Source organism: Zootoca vivipara, chromosome 14 (assembly GCF_965207765.1).
Source record: "Zootoca vivipara chromosome 14, rZooViv2.hap1.1, whole genome shotgun sequence".
NCBI lineage: Eukaryota > Metazoa > Chordata > Lepidosauria > Squamata > Lacertidae > Zootoca > Zootoca vivipara.
This window is the reverse complement of record NC_142597.1, coordinates 26,455,379-26,473,809: the sequence shown is the minus strand read 5'-3', so window position 1 is coordinate 26,473,809 and position 18,431 is coordinate 26,455,379. Positions and strand designations below refer to the sequence as shown.

At 46.2% G+C, this 18,431-nt stretch overlaps 1 protein-coding gene across 7 annotated transcripts in view; it reads right to left on the bottom strand.

The window, feature by feature from the left end:
* Nucleotides 1-18,431, bottom strand: part of OPCML (opioid binding protein/cell adhesion molecule like) — a 775,348-nt gene that overhangs the window by 162,101 nt on the left and 594,816 nt on the right. For all 7 annotated transcript variants that reach the window (XM_088658030.1, XM_088658031.1, XM_088658032.1 and 4 more), the window contains one exon: nt 14,760-14,992. In XM_088658030.1, the coding sequence (XP_088514156.1) occupies nt 14,760-14,992 (233 nt within the window). The remainder of the gene's footprint in view (nt 1-14,759; nt 14,993-18,431) is intronic.

Below are 18,431 nucleotides of genomic sequence, written 5' to 3'. Positions count from 1 at the left end.
AGAACTGTATACATCCTTTTTAGATATTTGGCAAAGTCTTTGGTTTGCCAGCATCTGGGTAGTCTCTTGTATCTAAAGCTAAGTGTGTCAAAGTGTTTGGGATCAGAGGGTTGTTTTTCTTTAGTGATGTCACCAAAGAGCATCTGAGGGCAAGGATGGTTTCGGAAGAGCTAACTCGCCTCCTTGACCCAGCTTTCCTGCAGGTCACCGTGACACGCCATCCCAGAGACCCCCCTCTTGTGCCAGATTTTCTCGTTAAGTGAATGAATGCAATAAAAATGAAAATAATGGTGTTGCACCTACTGTGTAACCACCTGTCACTAAATTTATGAACAATTAAGGAAGTGAAAGTGCTTCCCAGGGAGTGATTTGCATGTGCTATAAAATACTCATTTTGTTTGAAAATATAATGGGAAAACAACTCTCTCATTCCAAACCCCCTTCTTCTTCTTTTATTTAATTTAGCCTTCATGGTAATTAATCAGGTATGTTGGGGTTCTCTCTCCTTTCTCTTCCACTGAATTTATGATGCCCTCCATGCACAGCAGACAAACAATATCCCATGGAGGCTGGTTGCTTTCCAAGAGGAGTGTGGCTGACGGCATCCCAAAGCAAAATACGACACAATGGCTGCTAGTGCTTCTCAGGTACAGCCAGGCCCTTCTGTTGCAGACCACGAGCCTCTGGCACTTGAGTTGAAGGATGAGCTTCATTACCGGTACAAGGACTCCTTTGTATCCTTGTGCGGCAGTCAGGAAAGCGGGGGAGGCAATAGCTCAGTGTTGCAGCGCATGCTTTGCATGTTGACGAGCCTAGACTCAGTCCCCAACGTCACCCCACCAAGGAGGTGCAAAACCCAAAAGCGTCTTCCAAACAGAATATATCAGGGATACAGGATTGTACGAAACAGCCTGGATCATATGGCAGAGGAAGCTCACATCCACACCATACATTTAAAGCTCTCATGCCACTTTAAGAGTCATGGCTTTCCCCCGGAGGACCCCGGAAACTACAGCTTGCTATGGGTCTCCTAACAGCTCTCAGCACCCTTCATGAACTAAAGGTACAAGGATTCTGTAGGTCAAAATTGGAGGCCAATGGCTAAGCAAACTGCCCTAGATGGACCTTTGGTATGACTGAACCTCAAACGTATATTGCTGACATAGCACAAGCACAGGATCTGAAGTTTGAAAATGCTCTGCTTCCCTATGGAAATCCCAAGTTACAGATTTGGCATGGTGTTTCTCCTACCATCCTACCTGAGCTTCTGCTTTGGTGTAAGGTTGGCAACCAAATATCAAGATAGAAGAATATCTATTAAAAATAATAATTCTCACAATCTCAACTGGTCCATTATTTTCACACCACATAACTGATTTTATGCCCTTCCAATTAGAGGCTGTTCAAATAATTAACTTTACTAATCCTAGAGGCATTTGGGTGGTTGCCACTGAAAACAAAATGCTGGACTAGATGGAGCAGAATATTATCCAGTAAAGCAACTCTTACATTCTGTAGAGACGTTTCTCCATTATTACTTGTCTTACTTTTCCGGCTTGGTCTAGGCACTAACTCAGAGCTGGGATTCAGAATAAATCTTGTCACCAACCTCTCTCGCCTTTGTAGGAGGTAATTTTCTGTAGAACTTTTCCTTTGAAAGGTGCCCATGCTGCTTCCCCGGGCTTCATTTTAATGGTGCCAACTTTAATTGATTTTTTCCCTGTTTATTTTTAATTCTCCCCGCCCCTCCACTTTGCGTGCTGCACAGCAGTCAGAGTGCAGTTTAATAAAACATCTCAATGCTCCCCAAACCCATTTTCCTCCTGCTACCACTTGCACAAACATCCAAGGAGCAGACAACTTTAGAACATTATTTTTTATTTTATTTTTAAAGCAAGTGGCATTGTGTGTTTGGTACTTTATTTAGTGTTATGGAGAGAGTTTTTGTTTTTTGCCCGTGTAAGCACTTTTTTTTCTTTTAAAAGCTTTTTGATTCCTCCCCTCCCGCCCCCTTACTCTCTTCTTCCTTTACTAATCCAGATGGCAACCAGTTTCAGGCTAAGCTAGGTATTCTCAAAGGGTGGTTTACTGGAGCAAGAATCACCAATGAATATAGTAAAATGCAAAGCTTAGCCAGAAGGTCATTCTCAGGTGAAACATCTGCAAGGGATTTCAAGGCAAGGTAACCTTCATTTAGATAAGGTGAGCAAGATTTATCAGGGATAGGGGGACATGCTCGCGCCTCACATTTCACTGCTTTTAAACAGATATGGTTCAGGTTTTAGAACTGAAGTACCCTCCATAAAGTAAGCAGGGACAGCACCACCTGTCATTGAATCTTAAGAAGTTTTACTTCTTAAACCAGGGATGGGGAACTTGTTGCCCTCCAATTCCCATCAGTCCTAGTCAGCGGTCAACAGTCATGAATAGGGATGGAAGAGGAATTCAATTCAGTTCACTTCTCAAGGCAAACTTAGCTACTTCACAATTCCCAAAACAATATGCAAACCAAAACAGAGCCACCTTTCAAAATTTGCACTGCTCTGAGTTTTGCAATGAAGTTCTCCAGCCAAGTATTATGCTGGGAGAAGGGGGATAAAGAGGCAAGGCCCTATAGGTGGGGTAAAGTATAACCTAAGCAATTACGAATTTCAACAGCTGCATAAGGGGGAACCAACTCTGTGCAGGAAAATCCAGGACTATCAGGCTCCTATACCTGTCAATTGGGTAATCTACACTACAGGGAGGAAGAATTGGCATTGAACCCAACTCTTTCCCCTGGCCATGGAGGAGGAAAGTCTTCCTGGTTCATGCCCTCTCACGGCTGCACAACTCCAAGTGAGGGGCACAGGCTAACCATAAAAGTGATCCACACCCTGCCCCATAGATCACACAGCCCAGTGTGCACATGTCTGGAATAAGGGGCCTCACCATCCGAGTCCACCTCTTCACACACACACCTGCCAAGTTACAAAACCAATGAAACCAATCTACTTATTTAGCTGACACCCATTCACAAAAAAGATTCTCCACCGCATGCCAATTGCACAAAAGGAAACAAATTGTACTTGGTCCCAAATCTGGCAACCAGTTTAGACTCACATTGCCTACTGGGAGAGCTGGGTGTCACACTCTGAAGGAGGACAAGGAGGCAGGCAGCAAGACCTTGAAGACCCTCTGCCCACCCCTACCTTAAGCTGGCAAACCCAGCTCCGGGAAGGCCAATGTCCCATCTAGTTGAGCATCCTGTTCTCTGAGTAGCCTACCCAGTGGCGGAGGAACCCTCTCCAGCACCTGGGGCGGGATGCCGAGGGATGGGGCGAACTGCCTGGAGGTGCATGCGTGGCAGCCCGTACGGACGGTGCATGTGAGCGGCAGCCCGTACGGACGCCATACGAGCAGCACCCATACTAATTGTGTGCGCGCCCTCAGCCACTCTACAGCTGGGGGAGGGCAGCAGGCCATCTTGCCACCCTCCTGAATGGTGCCTGGGGCGGCCTGCCCCCTCTGCCCCCCTTCATACACCTCTAATGCCTGTGGGAAACCAGTGAGCAGGACCTGAGTGCTCTCCCCTCCTACGGCTTCCAGGGACTGGTATTCAGGAGCATTGCTGCCTCTGAATTCCATTCATGGCTCTGCCACACGCCTTGCTAAATCAACACCCTGTGATAGGCAAAAGGGCCACTTCATTCTAATTGGGCTGATTGTGAGATTACAGCTGCTTTGGTATCATTAGAGCTGCTGAAGGCACTCAGTGCTAGGTCCGCACCTTTTCCAGCTCTGCAGAATCTGTTCCAGTTTAATTTCTGCAGGGACTGGATATTGAGATATGTGAGAAATGAGAGAAGTAGGGAGGTGGAAAGAGCGGCAAAATCCTAGGTCAACTAATCCTTTATAAATAAAACTCCCCCCCCCATAAGAAGAGGATTAGGTGACTTATATTCTACTTTTATTAAATTAAATTATTGGGGTTTTTTTCCCATCCCTCTTTCTCATCTTCTCTCTTGTGTGCACATCCACACACATACAGAAAAGGAGACCTGAAACCATCAATCGTATCATGACAAAATAGCCGCTGGATTAAAAAAAAGCAAAAAAAGAACAGCCTCCACCCTGGCACTCTGCCACCCTAGCTCTTATAAACCGTTGTTAACTGCCGTAATGAACCAATCCAGGAGACATATTAATAATGACATGAAGAGACACATTTATTGTTGATTGTTGAGTCCCTGGCAGATTTATCACAGGGTTTCTACCGGGGAAGGCTGGGCCCTGCAGTGGTGCAATTAAAAACAAATTGGATACAGGGACAAAGAATCAATAATCTAACCGGGCAACTTTTAAGTTTTGCAAAATACAAATATAAATTAATTGACATGAACACGGCTGCTAACAGGTCATTAATGCCTCGCTTGCCAGCCAGTCGGAGTGCAAAATGTGTCCCATTAGCTTCATTAGCCTAAGCTACCACTAAGCGTGGCTTCAAGTCATGTTTGTTGGTTTTTCCACCAAAAGCTCCAATGCCTCCTGGAGATATGCACATTGGACAGCATTTTCCAGCTTGGATATTTAACAGTGAAGGAGGTGGGGAGTGGAGCAACCACTCATTTTGACCAACATGATCTTCAGCATGTATTTATTTAAATGATTATAATCTCCAGCACAAGATGTACCTAACGCCGTAATTTGTAACTAACACTGAAGTGCGCCTGCCATTTCTTATCCATCTGGCTTTATTTATTTAAGTGCTTACTCATTTTTCTATACGAAGCAGCCAACAAACTCCATCTATCCAGTGTAATACATGAAACTCATTAAAATATTAAAACCATTATCTTTCAATAAAAGCCATCCAAAACAAATAACATCAAAAAGGAACAGGACCAAGAAGAGCAGCATCAGCAGATCAAAATGAATATACAGCCGTCAGCCCATGTAGGGAATGGTCATAGCTCAGTGGTAGAGCTCTTGCCTTGCCTGCAGAAGGTCACAGGTTCAACCCCCAGCATCACCATGTAGGGCTGAGGGAGAATCATGTGGGAAACTCACTGACAGTCAGAGTAGACAATGCTGAGGTAGGTGGACCAAGATTATGGCAGAATAAGGCAGAATAAGGTAAAGATTCCTGCCTGAAACCCTAGGGAGCCGTTGTCATAAAGGACATGGAACAATACCTCCATGAGAAAAGTTATTTAGTTCAGAATAAATAAATAGGGGACATAAACCCAATAGGCTCATCCAATAAAGCAGAACGTGGGGGGTGGGTGGGGTGAGGGAGGGAGGGAGGGAGCATAAATAGTAAGTCTTGGCATGGTTCCAGATCTGACATGGAACTGTGGAGGGCCTTGGGGTCTCAAATTTCAATGGTGCCTGTGTGACACCAAAATTTGTTGCCCCCCCCCCTCTAAACCTTCCATTCTACATAATAGCTGAGGAAACCTCTGTGGCACCCACAAGGCTCCATGCTGAACTGGTCATGCTCCCCTAAATCTGCCTCTGCATGGAAGTAGTGTATATCCAGGTTGAAACAGGAGAACAAGTCCTAAGTGATGCATGACACCATCTTAATATCTTTGGGTGGGGAAGAAGCCTTATCATCATCATGCCAAAAAAATACTAGGTACTGCACAGAAGGAGTTAAAACCCAGCCTCTAAGTTGATGAATGCTCCCGAGGAATCTTATAGCCTCCAGGTTTTTGCCAGGTAAGTTCTAATTGGGCAGAGCACTTAATAGAAATGCTAACTTAAAGGATTGGAAACGGACCCTTTTAAAGAGAAAAGATAATCACATCAAGCAGATAGTTCACATGCAAGCGAAAACTCTCAAGAGAACCACTACTGTTGTCAGGAGATGGATTTCAACCCCGGGTGGAAGAAATGCACATCAGCAAGGAAGAGGGCTGCCCTTGTGTTATTGTTCCTGCACTACATGAAGCTTCAGGGTTGTAGCCAGGAGGATACTGGTCCCTTGAGGCTAAAAAGACTATAAGATCAGCATTCACCGTAATAAATAGATAAAGTCAAAGTGATTTATTGGTGGGAGTGCACCACAACCCCCAACTGTTATGTGATCTTCCACCACTGCTATGCAATTCACAGAGAGTTGGATCAAATGGGCACAAAAACAGCCTGTGCTGGATCAGTTCAAAGCCCCTTCATTTCCAGCTACCTCTTGCGTGACGAGGTTGCCAGACATCCCCTAAATAACTCACACCACACACATAATTTTAGCTTGGGTTTTGGCATTAAATTTGGCCACAACTTTATTTAAATACAATTAAATGTGAGTGTTGGCTTAGGCATTGGTTAATCCATCTGTCCCCTGCCTGGGACAGATCAGCTCTGACTTCCCTAGCCATATAGGGAAGTCAAGTAAACACCCCATGGGAGAGGAGGGAGCTGTGTCCAGGCACTCTCCCCTCGACCAGAAATGCTCCCCAAGGCTTGTGCTCTGTAATGGTCCCCACCCATTGCGGGGGTGTATGGACTAGAGCCCCGGAGCCTCTTTTACAGAATACTTTTATGTGGAGCAGCATTTTGCTGAGGGGTAGGCACCTCCATGCCAAACCCCTCCACCAACCAGAATTATTAACCAATGCCTCACCGCCAACCTAACAAGTTGTGATCTACCAATGGCAACAGCCAATCAGCCAAATAGCAAAATTCCTACTGGGCCCTTGCAAAGCAAGCGACCCCATGAAAGGCAAAGCGGTCAGGCTCACCAATAGAAAGAAGGCGGTGGGCGGGAGGGAGATCCGAAGCACTTTGCAAAAGTGAAACTAACTGCTGGACGCTGAGGTTTTAAGGGTCAGTCCCTGTCAATCAAAAATCGCTACATGCTTTTTACCCCAGCAACCCAGGATGGCCCTATCACACTCACTCCCTCTCTACCAACACCACCCCCAACCCAGGGGATGTCTTTTAACCCTTCCGCAACCCGTGCTCTCCCTAATTGGAGAACACGCTTTCCCACAGTGGCCAACAGATCCCTGTGGGAAGCCCTATCAGAAAATGGGTGCAGCTTCACTCTCCCCACTCATGTTCCCAAAACAACTGGTAGTCAGACAATGCTGAGCTAGATGTACCAAAGGTCTGACAGAGTAAGGCAGTTTGCTGTGTCTTACTTTTGAGAATGGTCGCTGTTTAGCATGCATACAATAAGTGCCTGAAACCCCTTTGAACTATTGCCAATTAGCTTTGGCACCACTGAACTATATGGACAATGGTCTGCCATGAGCATAGGTGCCAACACCCTGGGGCCCTGGGTGCCCAAGCACCCACAAAATTCCCCATGAAGGAGTCAGGCACCCACAAATTTTGGTGCCAGGGCCATGCAGGCTGCATGGCACCACAGTCCCGGGCACTCATGTTCACAGGACCAAGCTGGCACTCCTGGCCCTGGGAAAAGACAGATTGTTAGGGCTCGTCCACACTTCAGCTTGTTCTGTGCCTAAATAGCATGGGTCCGAGAGGTTTTCTGCTTGTCACATGTTTTCTATGCATGGGTTCAAATCAGGAATCCCCAAACTTCGGCCCTCCAGATGTTTTGGACTACAATTCCCATCTTCCCCAACCACTGGTCCTGTTAGCTAGGGATCATGGGAGTTGTAGGCCAAAACATCTGGAGGGTCGCAGTTTGGGGATGCCTGGTTCAAATGGTTTTGCCTTTGCCCCACTGCTTTCCCCCAGAAAACCCTCTCTTGACTGATAAATTGGAACAAATGTCAATCTGCAGAAAACTTGACTAGCATTTGCTCCAATGCAGCGCTAAACTGTGTGTTTCTCTGGGGGAAAGCAGCCATTATCCTTATCTAAGCTGTAGCTCAGTGGCTCGGCACATGTCTTGTGTGCAGAAGGTCCCCGGTTCAATCCTTGGCATCTCCAGACAGGACTAGGAAATATCCCCCCCCATGGGAAAGAGCCACTGCCCATAGCTGCCAAGTTACCCCTTTTTAAAAGGGATTTTCCCTTATGCTGAATAGGCTTCCTCGCGAGAAAAGGGAAAACTTGGCAGCTATGCCACTGCCAGTCAGTGCAGACAATATTGAGCTATAGGGAACAATAGACTGACTCAGCATTAGGCACATGCCTATGTTCCAATGGTGGCTAAACTAAACTCCTCTGTATAATTCTTTTTTCTCAGTCTATGTGCAGCGTACCATATTATTTTATTTTATTTTATTGTATTGTAGAAAAGGCAGACTCCACTGATCACTGTGCTCATAGTAACACTTTCCTGCTTTTGTAAGATGTTTGAGCATCTGGTGTCCCTGTAAATTTCTCAGACTAGCTTCACAAGTCCAAAGCTACAGGGGATAGAGTCGCAATGCTGAGAATTTCATCTCACTATACTTAAACCGCTCCCTGGAAGGACAGATCGTGAAGCTGAGGCTCCAATACTTTGGCCACCTCATGAGAAGAGAAGACTCCCTGGAAAAGACGCTGATGTTGGGAAAGATTGAGGGCACTAGGAGAAGGGGACGACAGAGGACGAGATGGTTGGGCAGTGTTCTCGAAGCTACGAACATGAGTTTGACCAAACTGCGGGAGGCAGTGGAAGACAGGAGTGCCTGGCGTGCTCTGGTCCATGGGGTCACGAAGAGTCGGACACGACTAAACAACAACAACATACTTAAACCAGGCCCATTCTCCATGGCTAGTGAGAAGGACAAGGAACTGGGAGCTCTTGCCTAACCTGTTTGGAATGTGGATCAACCAGAGCAGTGTGTGACCCAACATGGTCTCTGAATGAGCATATAGACAATTAAAACAAAGCATATATACAAGAGGCAGGTTTTTAAACCTTCACAAAATCCTAAACATGCATTGGTAGTTACCCGTAGTCTCCTGCTAGATCTACACTCAATTAACTAGATAAATGACCGTTATGGGTGGGGATATTTTTCTCCGATAACTATAATAGATTACTGGCAAATAAAAAATAAATAAATAAATACAGGCAGACAATATATTTTTTCTGCTTTCCCCTAAAAGGAATGCAGATAAAGAGAAAACAAATTATTTTAATGTTTCTTTTTGTCTCTCTGTGTGTGGTGGAATTTCTCTCTCTCTCTCTTCCTCTCTTTAAAAGGGGGAGAGAAAATGTTGAAGCACAGATTTTCTCCCCCCCCCTTTCAGATTTACTCATTGCAAAATCAATATCCATCAGCTGTTTGAAATTAAAGAAGAGGGTTAGGCCCCAGTTTTATACATGCGTTATTGTATTGCGAGAGCTTTCTACTCAGCCTGATAAATCTTCTTTAAGAGGATTAGGAAACTTTCATTATCTTTATCTAACCTGAACTAACACTAACTCTGAAAAATTAATCTATAGACTGGACAAAAGCCGATAGCTGTTGCTAAGAAGCCGGGGCCTCTGGAGTTACTTTCTAAATGAAGTGGGTGGAGGGACTTTAACGGCTAACTCTGCTTAGCAGTTGGAGATTGTGGGGGCTGGGAGTTGAAGGGGGTGGGCAGGGGAAGGAGGAAGAGAAACAAGACCTCCTCATGAGCTGAGCAGGTCACATTATTCCTTGTGAATAATTTATCCATCGGCTTTGGGCATATTTTTTCTCTATGAATCATTTATTTGTGAGGGAGGAAAAAAGTTCACCCTCCGTTCCCCAGGTGCCAATTATTTATGCAACTCTAAGCATGGGGGGAGCACAGGTCTATCCAATAGCAGGCTCCCAAAAGCAGCACTAACTCCCCACCCCCACCAGGAAACCATTTGTAACTAAAGATATCCAAGCACAGCTTCTCCCTTGTAAGGTAAGGATTTCTCTAGTTCCATTTAGGGGCCTCTTAACAGAGAGATGCAATATGGGTAAAAATAGGTGCATGGGGAGGGGCGTTAAAGTGGCAGGCTCCGCCTCCAACCTATGCCCAGTGATTGAACTGCATGTCGACACCTGGCATACATACTGCTAGGTTGCCAGGCTGCCAGGGTTGACCTGAAATCTTTGCCTCCTTGCTCCCACCCCCCTTTCCTTCTCACCTGCATTCTTGAATATCCCAGTGGGCAAGAATGCAGGTGAGAAAGAAATACCCCCTTACTTCAACTGGGAACTGCAAACACTCCCTTTAGCTTAGGTTTCTACCTTAATTTCCAGCCAGCGACCTCTTTGCTCACTTGTTTTTATTTGATTGACATGCTTTTCAGCAACTCTGGTTAATGCTTAAGGTGTCATGCTTAATGGCACCACTGGGGCCACCCCTAGGTCTCAGGTTCAGGCCCTGAAATATCAGGCTCTGGGATGCTCTTGACTTGACAACCCTATGCACAGGTGTGTGTGTGGAGATATACCGTGTTTCCCCCTTTTTAAGACACCGTCTTATAACTTTTTTCCTCAAAAAAAAAAAAAACACAGTGTCTTATTTTCAGGGGGGTGTCTTTTTTTTTTTAACGATGCTACATGACTTGGGTTTTGTGAAGCAAGAACTGTCTATGGATAGATCTGCTCTGGGCGCCGGCACTGGAGCCCTATCGGTTGCAAAAGCTGACGTAGATTGCAACGTAAAAGAGGAGATACTCAAGCCGTTGCATTGGGACACCTTGTTGAAAAAAAAGTGAATATCTCCCCGTTCATGACGCTTTTAAAGCCTTCCCTTTGTCCCCTTCCTGAGCTGACTCTCGAAACATTAATGAACTCCCTCCCCCTTGCCCTTCTCCCCTCTAACGTGGCTGCCTGCCTGCAGGGGCGATGAGGTGGGAAACCTCTTTGCCAAGTTACCGTACAGCAGTTAAGAGAGGGATGCGGGCAGACAGACAGGTTGCCCTCCTCGCCACCCCTCCAGGCTCCCTGCGCTCCACCGGCAGCTCCTCTTAAGCAGTGGGGGCGGGAAGTGATCCTGCTGAGGGATCTGGCTCCGGAGACTCTGCAGCGGGTGGGGTGGGGCTGCTTCGTCCAGCGGCAGGCTCACAACTCCCCCCTCACCGTCGCTAGGGCTGCCGAGGCTGGATCGTGTCCCTCATCCCGCGCCTTTTGCCCGATCTGGTTCCGCGAGTTCCTAAAGAACTGCGAGATCCAGATCTGCAAGTTCCTAAAGAACTGCCAATGCCGCCGCCGCCGTCTAAGCTTGGTGGGGCTCGGTGAAATTGCAGCCTGACGGCCCAGAGAAACAGCGGGCCGTCACCTACACTGCAGAAAAGCCTCCAGAATCGTGTGGGAGGGCTAGCGGGCCTCCGGCCGCCGCTCTGCCTCCAGCCATGCCGCGCACAATGTTCCGGCGGCGCAGTTCCCGCCGCCGTCAGTCGCCCTGCTGCCGCTCTGCTTCGGCCATGCGGCCCACAATGTTCCGGCAGCAGGGCTTCTGCCGCCGCTCTGCCTCCCGCCGCCGCTCTGCTTCGGGCCATGCGGCCCACAACGTTCCGGCAGTGCGGCTCCCGCCGCCGCCAGTTGCCCCGCCGCCGCTCTGCCTCGGGCCCCCTCCCATCTGGTCTCAAGCCTCTCTGAGGCTCCAAAGGGAAGCAACAAGGTACATCTTATTTTCGGGGTATGTCTAATATTTTGCGAATGCATAAAAACCCTGCCATGGCTTATATTATGACTACGTCTTAAAAAAGGGGAAACACGGTATTTGCAGACTTGGAAACCCTGCAAAGGAAAGGCAATAACATGGAGAGCTCCTGGTGCACACACAATTGTACACCTATGTGAGGTCTCTCTTCAGATGTTTAAATAAATGCATGGAGGTCAGAGTGGAACCTGAAACCACAATGTCATTCTTTCCCTCCTCCAAAGTGTGTTTGTTTTATCTCTATTGAACCCTTCCTGAAATTCAGTATAATGAATGGAATTTCCAAACTAAAACACTGTGAGAACGAGGGAAAAATATGCATACCTACTAAGTTCACATAATTTATGCAGGCAGCAGAATTCAATCTATGCAAGTTGCCAGATTTTTCTCAGCACGGAATTTAGACTGCCTGAACCCAGTTGTTGCTGTTTTTAAATGGTGTGGAGTGTGAGCAGCTTCTTCTCTTTTGGGGGTTAAACTCAGAACTGTTGAGCATATTCCATATCATTGCCATCATCATCCCATAGGCACAGCAGCAAAAGCCATTCTGAGCCTTCCCTGTGGGATCAAACATTCTCTTTCAGTCGAACTTCCTCAAAAAACAGGGACATGCTCTGGGCTTCCTCCTCCTGTTGATGTGCCACTTGATGTAGAAGCTCCGAGATGCTTCTGTCGGGAAAGGCCTGGGTACTCCCTCTTTCTCTCCTCAACAGCTCGCGTTACGCAAAGGCAGCTCACTTGCAGCAATTCCCCCTTGAAGTTCTCTGCCAAAAGCCCTTTATGGCCTGCAATGACTTTGACATACTTACACAATCTGTCTTCTCTCCTCCAGAAAGTGATAGCCTTGTTCTGTTTGAGTCTTCCTCTACAGTACCTGACAGTTCTTTTATTTTGGCACTGTATTTCCCCCAAAGAAGATAATTCCGCTGTCAAGGCCACTAAGGTGGCTCTGCGGCATCCCTCTCCATATTTAGAGATCTCTCTGTTCCTTTGGAACTTGAGCTCTTATACCAGGCAGGAAAGGAAGAACTCAGACAGTTAAAAAAAAACATTACCAGCACCCAAAGTATTTCCAAAATATGCACCAGCTAACCCCTACAGTCTCATTGCAACATGATTTTAAGAGATGTTTTCAGTATGATGGGAGGGGAGGAGAGAGAGAAATATGTATCTTAAACTAATTTGCCTAAGCACATGTGCTTGAGTTTGACTGTCACAGTACTGGCTCAGGCAAAGACTCTAGGGAAGGAGGAAAAGGTGTCCTGGCAGATTTATTTTTTAAAAAGGATCTATCTACATCTCAGTCAGGAGAAAGGGATAAAATGTGTCCCTGTATTCACAACACAATAAAATATAGACAGACACTAGAAAAGGCAGCTTGTGAAATGCAAGCATAGCTATATTCTTAGCTCCCACTGGAGATATGGTCCCTTCCATTCCAAGGATTACAGCCTTTTCAATAACATGTTTATTTTCACCCAGCTTCCCACAATTACTCGCCTAAAGTGGCAAGCAAGAATAAAAAGGGGGGATTGAATTAGTGCTACCCAAAGCACAGAGTAGACCTGATCTGTGTTTCAGAAATGTGTTGGCATAGTCCCTCTTCTCCCTCCCCCACACAACTGTTATGCTACAACAGTGTTAAAAATATATATTATATTATTCTGGAATACAGCGATGTGACTCGTAAATTGACATGCCCAGTGACATCTGATGCCCATTGGGACTGCTAAGGTGTAAGGTAGGGAGGCCAACAGTAGGTGGCACCAGAGGCAATGACAGGCAGAGCCAACGACAGTGAAGTCATTTTACTTCCATCTCCATCCTTCTCCCTGCTGAGTTCTACAAGGGCAACCCTGAAACTAAGGAAATGAAAGCAGAGGCAGGTGAGCTTGGAAGAATCCAGAGCAAAGATGGTGGGGCAGTGCCCTGTTTGCCCTCATGGACCAGCCTCCACTGGGCACGCCAATGCCCAGCTGGGCCACCAATGAGGTTCTTTCAATGAAACTGTACAGACGGGAACATGCTATTAGTCTTCAACAGGAGGAGGAGGTTTGGAGAGTTGGGGCTGCTGCTCACTTGACCTCTGGTTAGTTGCACCACTGCTGCTTACCAGGAGGTAGAGGGACAAGGCAGTGGCAAGTTAGATGTGGTGCAAATGCATGAACAGAGCTGATGCAGCAAGCTTGCTGGGGTGTTTGCATTGTGTCAGCTATGGCTATCATGCTACTTTTTTCACTCCTGGAATTCAACTATTAATTCATGGGAATTAATAGATGCGTGGGAGGCCTCTTGGGCTTGCCGATCAGAACATCGGTGGTCTGAATCTTCCTGACAGGGTGAGCTCCCGTTGCTTGGTCCCAGCTCTTGCCAACCTAGCAGTTCAAAAGCACACCAAAAACTGCAAGTAGATAAATAGGTGCCACTCCGGCAAGAAGGTAAATGGTGTTTCCGTGTGCTGTTCTGGTTTCGGTGTTCCATTGCACCAGAAGCGGCTTAGTCATGCTGGCCACATGACCCGGGAAAACTGTATATGGACAAACGCCGGCTCCCTTGGCCTGTAAAGTGAGATGAGCACCGCAACCCCAGAGTCATCTGTGACTGGACTTAACTGTCAGGGGTCCTTTTTAACCTAGGCTGCATTCAAATGGTAGTTGATTCCATTCCCCAACAAATATTGATCATATTATATTTGGGCTTTCACATGATGTAACAGCCCCTTCTGGAAAAGCAATGGAATATAATGCATGCTTAGCACTCATTTCTGTATTATTTGGGAAACCGTGAAAGTAAAGTGATGGTATTTGGGGTGGTATACCAGCATACAGTTCTTTCCTGTCATTTTCATGGGGGAACAGAAGCACACATGTGCAAAAAGGGTGGGGAAATAGAGACACTGTCCAATGACATTCATTATTGTGCAAAAACCTACAGTTGCACAACAGGTACTGCAGTGTGAAAGGAACATCAGAAAACAGGGCAGAAGCCCTAGCATTATGATCAGGAAAATTAATGCAATGTTCCCCACATCTGAATGCGCCCCAAGACAGCAGACATCACTCATTTCCAAATGACAAAGTACAAGATGAGATCCAGAAGCTTGGCTACTGAGCAACAAGACAATCAGAACAAGCTCTGAGATTCCTAACTCCCCAAGCATTACAACAGCATCCATTTGAAGCCTAGGAAACTGCCCACATAAAAAGATCTTTCTTCTTAGCCATTTTGCCAAATCTTACCTTGCACAATAAGATGAACTCGTGATGTCTTTGGATGATTGTCTGTTTGTACGGAGCAGGTGTAAGGGCCTTCGTCATATATGTCCACGTTATGGATCTTGATACTGTACTGGGTTTTGGTGTTTGTGAGGATAACCACCCGATCATCTATTGACCACTTATCATTTCCAGCATAAAGGATAGTGCTGCGGTTCAGCCAAGCTACTCGCGTCACCCTGTCATCCACGGTACACCTGGAAAGGGAGGAAGAGGGAAAAGGAATGAGAAGGGCATTGCCATCGCCAAGTTAAGAACATCACTGAGAGTAAAGGTGGGTGGATCCGTCCATTCCTACTTCTCTCACTTTTTTTTTCAGTCTGAGGTTTGGTTCACCCCATTTATACACAATTGTGATTTTGTTAAGCAACTTTGCATGAAATTTGTATACACTTCCATGCACATTTCTCCTGACGTACAATTTTGAAATGAAAGTTTGCCTTGTATGTGCAAGTTTGCATTTTTTTTTTGTTATCTTTACAGATATATGCATTTTTCATGCACTTTTTGCTATTATATACATTTCTGTCCACATTCTTTACATGGAAAATGGCATCGCGAAATTCGGAGAAGTGTGAATGTTGAAGGATATCAGGCTTTCAGTTTGTGTATTTGTTTTGGAAGTGTGGATTTCACACTAAAATGGAACCTGAGTTAATTTCTCCCACATTCTCCAAAGCCCTGAGCAACCAGGTGATGCCCAGACCTTGTCTGACCTGGAGAGGGATGAACTGAGCCTGGTGGAGGAGGATGGAGTTCCAGCCACTTGGCAGGTCCATGGAAAGAGAAAATGCACTCAGGACCATTCTCATGAATCAGCATCCAATGGTTACCTTTCCTGCACAATTTACAATTTTGATCATGCAAAGGTTCTAAGTTGCATGGGAAGTCTATGCTAGCGGAGCAGGCTGTCCACCATAAAAGTTACTGTTCCAATATATATGAAATTATACATGGCATGGAGAAAGTTGATAGGAAATAGTTGTTCTCCCTCTCACAACACTAGAACTTGTGGACAACCAATGAAATTGAGCGTTGGAAGATTCAGGACAGAGAAATGAAAATAATTCTTCACACAGCATATAGTTCAACTATGTAACTCATTCCAATAGGTGGCAGTGATGGCCATGAACTTGGTTGGCTTTAAAAGAGAACTGGGAAAATTCACGTAGAAGGCTATTGATCGCTAGTAGCCACAATGACTATGTTAGGGTTGCCATATCTTGAAGAGCAAAAAAAGAGGACAGCCCGAGCCGCTGCCAGCCTGAGTCAGGGAAAAAGGGGCGTGGGTGTGCAGGGCTTCCACCGTGCCCACATGCCTGTTTCCCTGGCTCGGGCTGGCAGTGGCTGTGGCATGCAAAGCAACCTGAGGTGATCCCCCCAAACCCATACATTTCCTTTAAAATGTAAAAATTCACCCAGATGGGCATTTTGGCCCCCTAAAAGAGGGCATGTCCTGGTTTTCCTGGATGTAGGGCAATCCTAGACTATGTGCCACTTCAACTGTCAGAGGCTTTATGCCTCTGAATATCATCTGCTGGGAAACAAAAGGTGGGCAGAGTGCTGTTTTGGTCATGTCCAGCTTCGCACAGGCATATGGCCAGCCACTGTGAGAACAGGGTGGTGAACTAAATGGGGCCATTATCTGATCCCTTATGTTCCAAATGTGTAGCGTGTGATGGAGCTGAGTGATGGAAAATACAGTGGAGGGACATGTCAGCGAGCATGTTCGCCATTCTCCACCTCATGTGATTCTAACCATGTGGGAGAGGGGTGAACACTTGAACCAAGCCGCTGTGTGAAACTATTGCACCACCAAACCATGCAGCACCACCAATAAAAACACACTCCCAGGCTTTCATAACAGCAATGGCTAGACAGAAGGTGGATGCGTCTGACCATTAATCAGGTATTATCAGCTGCATATTGTGCAGCCCTTCATGTAGCTTCTTGGCCATCCATTGTAACCTCCATTCACTCACACTCTAAGCCCAAGATTACTTCCGCTGAGGAGAAATGGTTACGGGGCTACAGACAATAACATTACTGTGTGATCAAAGCCACCTCCTTGTAATTGGAGACCGCATGGCTAGCCACTGTCTGAATCCATGCAGGGAAGAAGTAGAGCAGGTGTTCACCACTCCACAAAAGACTGGACAACCATAGAGGACCATTTTGACTATTCATTGCCGTCATGCTCTCCACTTTGCTGCTCCCCCACCACTTAATATCGCAGAGCTTTAAGAAGTACATTTTCAGAGCGGTTAGTTACACTTGGCAAAGAACAAAGCCAAAAAAGGAAGGGGGAGGGAGAAAAAGACAAGAAAGGAAAGGAAAGGATGAGGATTTAGAATGTTCCTCAAGCACACATACCGCTTTAATTCCATTTGATAGAAATCCTGGGTTTATTTACCCGTAAGCTTGGCAGCAGCACCCACAGAAAAAGAATGACGGCAACAGCCACAGCAAATTCCCTGTCCATTAGGTAGAATAAAAGGCACCTTGATGGCCTGCTAGCATCTGCCAAGGGTTGTGTGCAGTGCAGCCTCCACTACAAAGCTATGCTGAGATAGAGAAGATGTAAAATAATATGCACTATTGCAATATTATATTGTAATGGTATAATTTTCCTGCACATAAAAATGTACACCCCAATGTGGCAATACTGCATCATAACACCCCCCCCCCCCAAAAAAAAGCTATGGGTTGTTCCCAATATATTGCTAGGTAACTCACTTCATTGGTACAATATATATATATATATATATATATATATATATATATATATATATATATATATACACACACACACACACACACACACACACACACACACACACACACACACACACACACATGTAAAAGGGGCTTGTGTATTGGTCTCCACCTCTCACCAAAACCTCTTGACCAATACCAATGAAATTTGGACACAACGTCACATGCGAATAACCGAGTGTCCACATACCATTTGCGTACACAGATGACACCCCAGTGCAAGGTAAAACCCCGTTTTGTAGACCTCAAACCTCAGACAGCAGACACTGCTGGGCATGCTGGGAAATAGAACCCAAAAGCTGTGTCTCCAAGGGCAGAACAGAGTGCATTCTGGGAAATAGAAGTCTCAGCCTGCGTCTCAGCAAACAATATGCTATAACTGCCAGAACGGCCATTCCTCCACAAAGGGCCATGCCGGGATCCTGCCTCTAGCCACCCACATCCCAAAACACGTCAGCTCAGGTTTGCAGGGAACGGAGCTAGGGACTTGCCTGCATTGCGGGTGGGGGCAGGACGGGGACAGGATAGCTCAGGTTTGTAGGGAACAGAACTGGGGGCCCACAGCAACGCGTGGCAGGGCCAGCTAGTGATTTATGATTGTGCAATAGAACTCTGCAGCATCCTCTAAGTCTGTTGTGGGTTCCCACAACCCACCAGTACAGATTTGGAGAGGGTGTGAGGCATGCATAGGAGAGTGAGAGTGGGAGGAGTTTGTGTCACAAGCAAAAAATACTTGCACTAACGGAATGAGTGCTCTGGATATAGCCTTATGGCTTCCAGGCCCAGTTTTTCGTGGACATATTCATTCTTTTGCCCCACTACTGCCCCCCCCCAAAAAAACCCCTCCACTTTCTTCTGGAC